This window comes from Symphalangus syndactylus, chromosome 5, assembly GCF_028878055.3.
Source record: "Symphalangus syndactylus isolate Jambi chromosome 5, NHGRI_mSymSyn1-v2.1_pri, whole genome shotgun sequence".
NCBI lineage: Eukaryota > Metazoa > Chordata > Mammalia > Primates > Hylobatidae > Symphalangus > Symphalangus syndactylus.
Window position 1 is genome coordinate 57,866,764 of NC_072427.2, and position 13,960 is coordinate 57,880,723.

The 13,960-nt window shown below is 39.1% G+C and overlaps 1 protein-coding gene across 14 annotated transcripts in view; it reads right to left on the bottom strand.

Moving 5' to 3' along the window:
* FMN1 (formin 1) overlaps positions 1-13,960 on the bottom strand; it is a 441,973-nt gene that overhangs the window by 114,850 nt on the left and 313,163 nt on the right. For 12 of the 14 annotated variants that reach the window (XR_010121077.1, XM_055278579.2, XM_063640268.1 and 9 more), the window contains one exon: positions 13,173-13,293. Coding sequence is in view for 13 of the 14 variants with exons in the window: in XM_055278579.2 (XP_055134554.2) it covers positions 13,173-13,293 (121 nt within the window). In the remaining variant the exon portion in view is untranslated. Of the gene's footprint in view, positions 1-11,169; positions 11,615-13,172; positions 13,294-13,960 lie in introns of those variants that run through there. The other 2 variants (XM_063640270.1, XM_055278583.2) reach the window with 1 other exon arrangement.

Consider the following 13,960-nt stretch of genomic DNA (forward strand, 5'->3'; position numbering starts at 1 on the left):
TTTCCCCTTTCTGTTTACTATGGCAGAGGAAAAGTTTCTGGTCCAGCGGGTCCTGGTCCTCCATGCTGACTTAGACATATTGCCATTTATCTCTCACTCAGTAATTCCTTGAAAACAATACCAAATTTTCAAACTGTATAATCAAAAGCAAATGGCTCTTAAATGGCCAAGGGTGTCTTAGCCCTCAGCCTGCTTTGTGTGTGTTATCTCATTTTACCCTATGAAAGTTTTCCTGCTATCGTCCCCCCTTTTTGGTGAGAATTAGTAAAGTCACACAGTAAGTGGCTGAGTCAGGATCTGAATCCAGGGGTGACAGACCCCATGCCCTTATGCTATGCCGCCTCCTACTTTCACCATCTACAGGAAAGTTCTAGAAAACACTATGGGGCACCTATAAGAATGCTTTGTCAACTGTAAGGAATTAGGTAAATAGAAACTAAAAAAATCACTAAGTGCCACCACTGGGATGCTGTCATTTTAAATGGGGAAAAGGCCTATCAGGAGGTTAGGTTAGTAAGTGGCATGGCAGAGACCAGAACCAGGGCTGTCAATTTCCTGTTAGGTCTGTGATCTTTCCAGGGGTATTAAAAGGTAGAGTCACAGTTCATGGCCCCTATCCACTTAGGAGCCACGCTGAGGCTGAGCTATCTGGGAAAGAATCTAGGAGAGATAAGGATATTGGCAAAAACTCCAGTCCCCTTTGCAGGGGCTAAGGAGGTCTCCCTCTAACTTCACTCATTTGGTTGACTGACATGAGAAGAATCTATTTGTGGATTGTGAATCTTCCACAGAGTCAAAGATATACAACTTACTTAGGCAGAAAAAGTATTTTGATATTCACGAAACTACCCACTACTCTATTTCTGTGAAGAAAATGTTTTGACCCAATACAAGCTCACGGTATGGCAGCTTAGGCGCTGGCTTGGCAGTCAAGGACCTGAGTTCTGTGCCTGGCTGGGTGATCCTGGCCATGCTGCTTCCTATCTCGGAGACTCTGTTTTCCAAGCTGCATATGCCTGCCCTACTCACTTGGGAGGATGAAGCACCATAGGCAGGTAAAGTATCACCATTATAATTACAAGAGTACCTTTAAAAAACCAAGAAACAGCAAATATCAAAGACACTTTGTTAATGAACTTGCCAAATTAATGCTACTTTCCATTCCTCCTACTTGATTCAGTCTTCCTGATATCGAACAGAATCCTGATCGAAAGCAGTTGTGTTGTTTCTAAACCTGTTTATTCCTGTTCTTTTTATTGAAATTACGTAAGTTAATGACTTGATGGTAAACTACATATAGAACTGCCAAAAGGTACTGTTTCTATAAGTTTTAATGAAAGAAGCTAAAATATTGCTGTTAAATGTAGGTATAGAGGGCCAGGGGAAACTGGGGAAACATGGCAACTAAGTGCAATGTGGTAGTCAGGATTAGGTCCTGGAACAGAAAGGGGACAAAAATGGGAAAACCAGTGAAATCCATATAAAAACCAGCATTCAGTCAATCTAAATGTATCATTGCCAGTTTCTCAGTTTTAACAAATGGATCACAGCAGTGTGAGATGCCAACAATGGGGAAACTAACTGACAAGAGCCTATATGAGAACTCTCTACTCTTTGCAACTTTTCTGTAATTTAAAAATTATTCCAAAATAAAAAAGTGTATTGTTTAAAAAGCGTGGGAAACACAGTTTTAAAAGATTGAGAACAATTATAAATATCTAGAATGATTCTATGGTGATATTTGCAAGTGTCTTTACTGAACTTTAAAAATACAGTAGGGAAATTACAGATGCTCTCATTATGGAGTTTGTAGGGAAGACCTATAGGACTGCATTCAACAGATTCATAATTCAAGAAAAGGCTTCATCCCTGCACCAGAAGACAGGCAAAGGATACAACATTTAATTTGTTGTAAGTTAAAGTGTTAAGGGATACAAGTATCATTTTCCATGATTCCCAATTTTGGCCATTTTTTTTCCATTAACCTACCACACTGGATAAGCGCTCTGCTCTATACAGACAGATGGTATCGGCTGGGCATGGTGGCTCATGCCTGTAATCCCAGCACTTTGGGATGCCAAGGCAGGTGGATCACCTGAAGTCAGGAGTTTGAAACCAGCTTGGCCAACATGATGAAAACCAGTCTCTACTGAAAGTACAAAAAATTAGCTGGGCGTGCTGGCGGGTGCCTGTAGTCCCAGCTACTCAGGAGGCTAAGGCAGGAGAATCGCTTGAACCTGGGAGGCGGAAGCTGCAGTGAGCCGAGATTGCGCCACTGCACTCCAGCCTGGGCAGCAGAGCAATATTCTGTCTCAGGGAAAAAAAAAAAGAAAAGAAAAAAAAAAAGGATAGATGGTATCAACACAAGAATTTTTGAGGCATGAATTAATTCAAGAGATCTTTCAGAGTCATTTACAAAGAGAATACCTGAGGTGCAAGCCTGATATAATTTTACAGTTGACTTTTTAAAAAAAAATCTTGTAAATGTGAGAATTCCTAGGATTTTTCAGTTGTTCTAATTAAGTCTAAGTCAGTCTAGGGAGGAATTCAATACAGTAACCCTTCATAAATAAGGAGAATTATAGAATGCACTGAAATAGCATAGTAAGAATAATAACCTCAGAAATTCAGGAGTTGGAATATATCTTCAAAATCATCTAGCAAACTACTTGTCTAATGGTACCTCCTCTACCCACCCACATAATAGAATCTTCCAGCAAGCAGTGGGTGAGGAACCCACTACTGCTCAAGGCCATCAGTTTTCTCTTCAGACAGCTTTAAAATCTGTCCCCCTAAAAGATTCTACTCACGGATGCTTATCTGACATCTTTGGCCAAAAAGAAGTGATCTAATTTCTCTCTAATAGCAGAGTCAGCGATTATCTGAAGTTGAGTCATTTATTCCATTGTTCATTTGCTCATTCTTTTACCCATTTAGCAAATATTAATTGACAACAAATATGTGGCAAGTGCTGACCAGCACAGTAAATATAAACATAAAAAAGGTCATATATCTGCCTTCATGAAGCTGGTGTAGGAAGAGAAAATTTACAAACCAGTAAATAGAAAATAATATGAATATGTGAAAATAATATGAAAAAAGAAAGCTATAATAGTGCCTATTCAAAGTGCCTCCTGAAGAGTGGGTGGGCAAGGCAGGCTCAGAGCATGGGACTATCTGGCAGAAGGGCTTTCTAGGAGAGGGACCCACTACTGCAATGATCCTAGAGCAGGAACAAGTACATTGTGTTGGAACACAAAGAAGGCCTGTGTGGCTGGAGTTTAGTGGGCAGGAGGGGTGGGTGGTGTGAGAGAAGACTGGAAAGGCAGAAGTGGTTAAATCAGTTTGTATGGCATGAGTATGAGGGTGGATGTGATTCCAAGAGGAATGAATATGAAATAACAGAGTGCTGTGACCTATGCGGCAGGTGGAGACTGGATTAAAGGAAGAGCAAGAGTGGAGGCAGAGAAACCTGCTTGATATGGGCCAGGTGAGAAGGTGGTAGCTTGGATTACAAAAGTGGTAGGTGTGGAGATGGAGAGCAATGAATTGATTCCAGACAATTTTTGCAGGTAGAGTCGGCAGGACTAGCTGTCAGACACGAGAGCACAAAAGGAATCAAGGAAAAGTATGACACATTTGGCATATGCTATGAATAGGGATTTCCTTTGTGGGATCCCAGTAAATCCTCTTAATCAGTGGAGCAGGTAGCCTTACACTCATTTTTATATGAGGATACTGAGATGTCAGGGATGAAATGATTTGCCAAGGGTTACAAGGCTTGTGAAGCAAGGATTTGAATTCAGGACTTCTGGCCCAGACTTTTCTATGATTGTAGCTTTTATTTCAGTATTTTATATTTCTTGTCAAAGAAAACTCTACAAAACACATTCTATTAGCCACGTGTTTTTATAAATAGAGGGTAGAAATAGAGGGTGCAAACTGAGAGGAGAAAACCAGGACAACATAACTCATCCTTCCCACCTAGAAATGTCACAATCACAGCTTCAAAGGAAAACACAAACTTCTTCCATTAATTAAACGGATGAATCAAGTTTCAGTTTCCTCTCTCCTTTCTGCACAACTTGTCTTTGAAGGCATTTCATTTGGGAAATGTGTGACCTTTAGTCACCATGCTCAATTAATTGAATGCTTTGCATCAAAAGTCACCGTGCCGATCCACATTTTACACCCACTGCTTTTCTGAAATACTTATCCCAGTTCCTTAGGTCTGTTTTGTTGAAATCATTTTACAAAAATAAATAATATCTAAGTTTTTTTTTATTATTTCTAAAACTTTGCTTGCAAAACTAAATATTTTTAACACCATGGCAACATGGTCAGAACTCTGGCTAATGTATCCAGTCTTGTACCAGAGCTCAGACTTAGTAAACTACTGCTGTGGACAAATGGGCTGTGAAGGAGGAAAGAGCTAATAAATTAGACATGGTCAATAATCATTCAAGTCATGTCTTCTGGAGCTTCCCAAAAGGTGATAAATTAGCCAGACTTGTCCTAATGATCAATACCCTCCTCTCCCTTCTAGAACACACCAGCATCCATTGAGTAAAGTGCAGACTGCAAGGACTCTCAGGAATTTAAGTACTACCTCACAACTCCTGAGGTACTTCCTCAGGCATCACCTCATCTGACCCTTTCAATATCCCTTTGTGTCGGGCAGAGTCCAGAAGTATGATCAGCTCCATTTTTTTTTTTCAGTTGAGAGTCACAGAGGCTAACTGATGTGGCAAAGTGCATGGTTTATCATGTGGTAAGAGGCAGAATTAACTCTAAACTTACATCTCCTAAATCTCAGTTCAGTACTATTTTCAACACACCAGTTTCTGTCATTGAAACTTAAGAAATTCACAAATGCTCTGTTTCATTGTGGGATTTTTTTTGTTTTTATGTATTTGTCAAAGTTATACATGCACACAGTTTAAAGAATCAGTGCATCGTATGCACTGTAAGAACAGCAGTCCCCTATCTCCACCCCACCAATTTCCTCAATTCTTCCTCCTCAGAGGCTCTTTTACCAATTTTATGCGATTATTTGGTGCTTAGTAGTATGTCTCTAACAAGCTTCTTTTTTTTAATTTTTCTCTTTATCAACTATAAATGATGTAGTTCTTTCCTCCACTCCCACCTCTTCACTTCCATCATCCCAATATAGAACACGGTACCATGACTTGGTTAGACTAGGGTTTGGTGTTGACATTATTATGACTTTGCAAAAACAACTCGCAGTCCCAGCTGATACATGGAAACTCTTGATTTTTCCACATTTCCCGCACATTTCCTCTCTCTCACACTTGCTCTCAGAATTTTTTTTTCTGATTTAGTTTGTTTTCTATGAGCTTAGCGTTAAATGAACCTCACACTTGTTACTAGTTGTATAAAATCTCTTGTCCAAACATTCAGATATATTAGATGCATTAATTGTGTATTCCTTAAGAATCTTCTCCATGATTCTTCTGACTTAATCAAATCTGAAATGTTTTCTTTCAATGTCTGGCTGTCATCCTGGGCTTTTTCTCTATGCTGGAGGCTCCATTCACCTTCCTTCTCCATTGGAATTTTTATTTCCTGTGACCTATGTCTTCCTCTTTAATGGGACAGCACTTTCTCTAGTAGCATCCTGAAGATAACTGTATGGGAGGTAAGTTTTTTGAGAAATTGCATGTCTCAATATGTTTTTAATCTGTCCTCATACTTGACTAATAGTTTGGTGGATATAAGGTTCTGGACTGGGAATAATTTTTCTTCAGAATCCTGATGCATTTGTAGCTTTTAGTAATGCTATTGAAAAGTCTGAAATCATTCTGTTGCCTGACTCTGTGTGTATAATCTATCCCCATATCCCACCTACTCCTAGAAGGCGGTGAGCTTTTCTTTTGTCCTAAGTATTCTGAAATGTTCTAGTAATAGTATAAATCTGTTTTACTTCCCCGTATTAGTCAAATATCACATGGTTAGTAAGTGGCAGAATTAACTTTAAACTTTTGTCTCCTAAATCCTAGTTCAGTGCTATTTTCAATACCCCAGCCTCTGCCATTGAAACTTAACTGTCATTCACAAAGCTTCATTTCATTGTGGGGTTTTTTGTTTTTGCAAATTTTTTTTGTATATTTTGTATATTAATCAAATACGGGGGAGTAAAACAGATTTACACTATTATTAAAACATTAAAACTTTTTAGGCCTTTTAAAATTAGGAACTCATATTCAACATTTTTAGAAATTTTCTTAAATGACTGTATTAATTTATGTACAAATATATATGGCTTTTTGCATATTTGTATAAATATGCATAAATTTGTGGTACGTATAAGTCTTATAGTAAAAGTTGGATTGCTTCTCACCTCCTATCACTCCTGGATTAGAATTCAGCTTTCTTGTTTAATTCATTTATCATGTATCCATCTGTTTTTGAGTTTCAAAAATTTTGTGGTTCTCTCTATGCTTTAAAACTGATGATTTTAAAGAATTCTATCGTTCTAGAAATTTTCAAAAGGAACTGAAATTCTACGTGAGTGCTCAGTCCTAGATGAGTGTTCAATCAACAATGTTTCCACCAAAGTCCTTCAAAAGGTTTCCAAAGTAACTTTTCCCCCTTACTAGAACCATATTGTTGTTTATGGGCCATGTTTTAATTAGTAATGAAAGAAAATTTTCACTCTCATGACAAGATCTAATTTTTGTCTTTTTTCCTCTTACAAGAAGCATTTAAACTCTCATGGAGGGAAAGCCACTTGATGACACCAGGTGGCAGAGGTCATTCGTTCTGCAGGGTCACGGCTGGTCTTCAGCACAGGAAGCACAGTTCACCCTGTTAGGTGACTTGACAAGTCCTGGAAAATTCCCTTACCTTCTCATCCACATCAGGAGCACGATATATGTAACTCCACACATGCAAGAGATAACAAAACCTTGCAGGTTGCCTAGGGGTGGCCCATTAGTCCTCTGCTATTAGTTCAGTTAGCCACATCAGACTAGTATGCTTTCTTTTGGGTCACCAAGGAATAAAACAGAGGCTAGGTCAATGTCAGAGAGACAGAGAGGGAGTGAGAGAAACTGAAAAATATTGACAGGCAGGAGGTGGAAGGAGAGAGATTACAATAGGCAGATTGGTTGAGTGGTTGTATGTAGAGACAAGAGAAAGCCTGAATTCAATCCAATTTTTATCTGTAGTCTCTTTAGAAGATGAGCCACAGAATGAAGTGGGGCTTAATCTTCAAACTTTATCATTCTGGATCACATTGTTTGTGCTTTTAGGGTGAGCCTGCAAACTGTAAAATAACAAAGTATGGCACAGATAAACCTGTTTCAAATTTCAGCTTTGCCAGCAGTAGCAAAGTAACTTCCACTTCCTTACTGACAACACAGGTAATAACACTTACTTTGAAGAAGTTTTAAGAACTAGAAATGATGTAAGCAAATTTGCTGGTATTAAGTGCTCATTAAATGGTAAGTGTTGTCATTAGTGATGGTGGAAATGGACACGCGCCACACCCTTAACCGTATTTATAGACTCTTTGTCCACTGTCTACACTGGTAGGGAGGAGAATTTTATTGCTGCCATTGTTTAGAATTGCCAGTGCATGATGATGATAAAAAACAAACTGACTTCTAGTTGACTTTATTATTGCTTTTAGATTCTCTACAGACATGCCAGATAAAAAACTACACCAAGTTAAATTTGAATTTCAGATAAGAAAACATTTTTTAGTGTAAGTATGTACCATGCAATATTTGAGATACACTTATATTAAAAAAAATCCTGAAAGAAAAGTATTGGGCCTCCTGAATTTTATTTAATAAATTTGACAACCCTAAGAGTAAGGAAGAACCATTTTGCTTCCTAAGATAGTATCAACAGGAAACACTTTCTTAAATTCTCTTTGGGGCCCAATAGTACTGACTGACTCATCAGAGTGGACAGATACATTGATTCCTGACGGAACAAGAGCCAGCATGGCTGTAAGAAGCCACAATCAAAGAGGATGGTGACGAGGCAAACTTGCATTAAAAGCTGCTGAAGAGCAGGGACAGAGGAACCCTTTCCCCTCCCATAATAACACAAAGTTGAATATCCATTAGATTAGCAACACCAGTTCTTAGCATTCCTCCCTCCTACTCATAGTCAACTCTTGATCAACTGCAGTAATAGGAAGAGAAAAGGACATCACACATAACCCCAAATCAAAATGAAAACAAAACTGATCAAGGGTAAGATCAGGCCCAGTGGTGGCTCACGCCTGTACTCCTGGCACTATTGGAGGCCAAGGCAGGAGGATCGCTTGAGCCCAGGAAATTTGAGACTAGCCTAGGCAACACAGTGAGACCCTGTCTCTACAAAAAATTTAATTTACAAAATTAGCTGGGCGCGGTGGTATACATCTGTAGTCCCAGCTACTTAGGAGACTGAGGTAGGAGGATGGCTGGAGCTCAGAATATTGAGGTTTCAGTGAGCCATGATTGTGCTGTTACTCTCAAGCCTAGGCAATAGAGCAAGAAACTATCTCAAAAAATAAAAAATTAAAAAAAAAAACAGAATGAGATCAAGTGGTAGGTAATGACATGTGGCCTTGTTTCTGCTAAGTCAGACCTGCCCTTCCCTACGTTACTAGGGATCCTGACTCCTGCAGGCAGGACCCAGTAATATCATTTTACCAACAACCGTGTTGCTAGTACAGTCGATATCCTTTCTTCTTAAAGTACCTTTCACATAACTTATGCTCTGTAAAATACTACTAAGTATACAATGAAAGATAAAAGAAAGCAAGCCAATGTTTCATGCTTTAAGTTAGGAAATGCTGTTTTAAACAGCATTAAACTTTTTTTTTTAACTACAGAACTTCCCAGAGGCTTTAATAAGCACATGTACTTTGAATCCTTAGGATATGATTTTTGTACAGAGCATGTCCAGGATTATTTGATCATAGACTCTTTCAGAGAGCAACAGTTCCAGTTCACATTTCAGGTAATATTTTTGGGTGCTACTATTTGAGGAATCCTACATCTACAGTTTCAGCAATGCTGTGCGCGCACGTGTGTGTGTGTTTGTGTATGTGTGTGTGTCTATCTCTGGTAGTAACTGGTGCAATCAGAAAGAAGAATCCACTCCTTGGTGTATTAGTTTCTGCTTGCTACTATAACAAATTAGCGCAAACTTAGGAGGCTTAAAACACCACAAATATATCACCTTATAGTTCTATATGTTAGAAGTCTGACATGGGACTCACAGGCTAAACTCAAGGTGCTGACAGGGCTGTACTCCCTTCTAGAGGCCCTAGGGAGAATCTGTTCCTTGCCTTTTCCACTTCTAGAGGCTTCCCACATTCCTTGGCTCATGGCCCACTTCCTCCATCTTCAAAGCCAGCGACATTACATCTCTCTGATCATTCTTAGGTCGTTATATCTCCCTCTGATCACAGCCAGGGAAAGTCCTCAGCATTTAAAGATTGACTTTAAAGATTCATGTGATTAGATTAGGCCCACTTGGACGGTCCAGGATCATCTCCCCATGTCAACATCAGCAAAGTCCTTTTTTGCCATGTAAGGCAACATATTCACAGATTCTAGGGATTAGGGTTTGGACATCTTTGGGGGGCATTATTCTGCCTACCACATATGGGTGGGTAAGAATACCCTGAGAGTTCCAGCCAGCAAGCAAGGACAAAGAGGGAGAATGAAAGTAACTATTGCCATTGTTTGTGTTTTCTCAATTATTTCTTACAACTTCACAGTATCAGGGAAGTTGAAATTACTGTCTTGTTAAGGGATGTAGAACAATAAACAAAATATGGAACATGTTCCCAAGCACCAAAAAGTTGGTTCTCTCTTTACAATGTAAAGCACAAGTGCTCTGTGAATTAGATACTCCACAAACACAGCCAGCTGGTCTCTCGGCAACACCAGCTGATTATACAGGCTGTGCACTTTCCAGCAAAAGGTACATGCCCTTAATTAGCTTTATTGAAGCTGCCCTCACTAAGAAACTGTGCACACATTATTTCCTATGATGCAGGTCCTATAATTGTCCCATTTTACAGGTGAGAAAGTGAATACTTTCTACGATTATGCTACTTGACAAGGTGTTACTTTCACTGAACCAGTAAAATATACACATCTAAACTCAAAGCCTGATCTTAGTCCTATGTAATGTGCCTATTTGTACGTCTATTTGACAATCCATCTACCTGGACTTCTTCCCCCTTTCAATTCCAACCCAAAGCAAGTTCGTTCCTGTGACTCTATCTGATCTGACAGTCTACATGTGTGGTTGTGGGAGTGTGTGCACACGTGTACATGCTTGTGTATGTATGCTCAGTAACTCTCTGTAATTTTTTTCTTCATGAGGCTTCACATTTTGAATGCCAAAACTTTCTGTCTGATCTCCAATCAGATATGGTGACTTCTGGGTCACAGGCGGGATATGTATTGAACACATGCCTTAGAGTCATATCTAGTTTCAAAACTTGGCTAGATCATCACCTCTGAAACATTGGCGAATTACTTGAGCACCACGAACTTCAGCTTTCTTATCTTGTGAGAAGTCAAAAATAGTATCTGCCTCACAAGGTCACTGTAGAATTAAAAGAGGTGATATAGATAAAGCACTTGATAGTTAATAACCACACAATAAATTGTAGTTGATACTATTATCAATTCCATGCTATGTTTACCTGCATAAAAATGCTATTCAAAGTTCTTGCCTCTCTGAAAGATGCTTAATGACAACTTCTACTTAAATCAGTGACATCAGTATGACCAATAACCACAGGTTAATTCACATTAGATTATGGTGTGTTAATACTATTTTTTTTTCTAAAAGGCTCTGCCTGCCCGGAGAACTAGGGCCTGATACTTCTTGAAATTTGCTAATCACATCTGGTTTAGCTTTAGACATTTTCTGGGATTTTGCCAGCAGCTACGACACATTAATGGCTACAATAAACCTCAAAGCCTCATCAAATCTTTGCTGTATGTGTGAAAATTATGTCCTCTTCAATTAAACATTCAATCTCAGCTCACACCAAGGCCTTATGGAAAAGGAGGTGAAACCTGAATGGAAACGTAAGATGAAACGGACCGCCACGATTCTGGCCATCTTGCCAGATGGTATTTAGAAGAAAAAGAAATTCATTAGAGAACCTACGGTGTGTATTTTCTTTAAATATTTACTGGGTACCTTTCATGTGTTGAAAACACTGGCATCTCTAAAGAATAGCAGGGCATTTTTGTTTAAATATTCCATGTGTGTGAGGTGGGGGGGAGTCATTTCCTCATTTGCCTTTGTGGTACTTCATGTGTTTTGGTGAAGCCCGGTACAAAGAAGAAAAGTAACTGAGACAAATGTTCAGTTTTCTTTCCTAAGGCCACTCTACCCGCTTCAAAAGCTCTTGTATTTTCCTAAAATCGGCTGAGGAAAGTGTCAGTTGAGTACTGAGAGATCCCGAATGACAATTCAGAGCCTCCCTAGACAAAAGAAGGTGTACCAAAGTGAGGCGCTATGGGGGAACCCTTGTCTCTCCGCTCGCCTCCCAATTCACTCCTCTTATCCTCTTGCTATTTATCATCAAACGTACAGGGACGTCAAAGGGAAGCAGCCCCTGGAAGGAGAAGGGAAAAGATCAAACAGGGATCAGGTTTCAGCTCAAAGACTATAGGAGAGGTCAGGCCAAGGGTTTTACAAGGGGCCAAGAGACAAGAGGGAATGGGCATTCAGGAACAGCCATGGAGCAAACAAGCTCCTCTGCCATTGCTAACTCTCGCTGCCACAATGAGGACCAGCCTGGGCCCTAATTCTACCACTGGAGAGGGACAGACAAAAATGCTAGGTGGTAGCTTACTACCCATTATTACAATATTAAGCTCCTCAACGTCAATAAGGATACAATTCTTCAGGAGAGAGAAAATAATGACTGCAGGTTCACATATCACATTTCTAAAGGAAGCATCCATTTGGTTGAATTCATTCAACCACATCAATGGGAGGAAAAAAACCCACATGTTCCTTTAAAAATAATATACAAGATAAAAATATTCACTTGTAACCATTATCCTTTCCATGTAAGTTTTATGTCCAAGGTAAAAATAAATGGCTCTCTGCCACCGGGAGCAGATCTTTCCCACTTTACTTCTATTTCCAAGCTGTTCTCAGCCTCAGACTTAGGTTTCTGAGTACTCTTTCACAATAAACATTTTAAAAATGTTTACTTTATGTCTTGGTGTTAAAATATTCCTGGTTGAAGCCCTTCATTTCCTCAAGCTCTGCTTCTGGCACTCTGGGCTCCATTTCCACATTAACGCGCTCCCTAAATCCTCCGCAGAGCTCTTCAATTGGAGTTATACAAGCTCCAAGGCAAGTATTTATATTCTTGGACAAGGAGATGTCTCCACAGTGAAAACACGAGACTCTAGAAAGGCCAAAGGAAAATTCCTGCCCAAGTGAGACATATTTTCACCTTTTAAAAAAACCAAAAAGGGGCTTTCAGCATTTTCTTTTGAATAATTAAAAATGTAAATTAAACTAAAATGGAATGTTTACTGTGGGCCTTACCATCATTATTAGACTCATATACAAACCAAACATACAGGAATACGTGTGTATGTGTACAACATGTATGATATATATATATTTAAAGCAGCAGAGTAAAGTAGCTAATGTGTGAGTTCTAGAAATTAGAAACTAGAAAATGTGTCAGTTCTAATTGGATAGACTTCATTAGACTTGTTTAGAGCTTAGTAAATCTGTCTCTTACTGGCTGTGTGAACATAACTTCTCTAAGCCTCATTTTTCTCATCTGTAAAATGGGTTTAGTGTAGTTCCAGCTTATTAAGATTGTTATACGAGACAACAGTAAGCGTCTAGTAAATGGTTACTGCTATTATTATTAATAATGTTGTAACTACTAAATGTTCGAAAATGTAGATATAACAAGATATGGATATAAGAAACAAACGATCAACATTAATAAAAGAGAAGAATTTGAAAATACAGTGCCTCTGCACACTGTGTAGAGAGGGAAAGATTCATGAAAGCTGTAATGTACCATCACTGGATTCTGCACCAATCCCACTCTATGAGCCAGACCTAAATAATCCTCTTAAAACATTTTTAAAAAGTAATCTTAGCTATTATCATAATAACAGAACAGTTCCTATTACCTTCTAGTTGCCTCTTCAGTTTTCTCAAATCTTTTATGAGGTCTTCAAACTTGACTTGGGAGGCCAGAAAGAAATCCTGTGGTTCCGGCAAGGGGAAAACACTCTTTTCTGTTCCAGCTTCCTAAGAGATATGGTAAACAAAAGTACATTATACTTCCCAATTGTCACTTTCAGTTGAAATTCCAAAGCATCAATGAGGAAAAAAAAAAAAAGCTTTTTTATTGGATGTCTGAGTAAGAATCACAGCAATGCTCCTCTGCTATTCCTAAATTTGGACTTGCGACTTTGAAGTGCTTTCTTGTCTTTCACAATCTCTTTTTGGACTTATTGGCAATAAGGTTGGCTATGGCATGGGCCGGGTTCTATTTTGCCTCATGGATCAAAGAGAAAATTGTCAGGTCGTCCTGATCTTGGACACTCTACTCCCATGAAAAATGGAAGAGGGGAACACATGAAAGTACTTACATTTGAAGTCCCCGTTTGATTTACACATGCTAGCAATTAGACAAGTCATCTTTGGGGTATGCCAATGAGTGTGAATCAGAAGGTGCTGGATAAGAAGGCACTGCAATGGAAGATACAATCACCCTCCCATCACCTTTCCTCACCTTTCTCTGCGGCTTAAAACTCCTCTGTGTGTATGCATGATCAGATTCTTTGTATATGGGTGTATATACACATATACACAGTTTTTTTTGTTTTTTTTTTTTGGAGATAGGGCCTTGCTTTTCACCCAGGCTTGAGTGCACTGACACAATCATGGTTCACTGCAGCCTTGACCTCCCAGG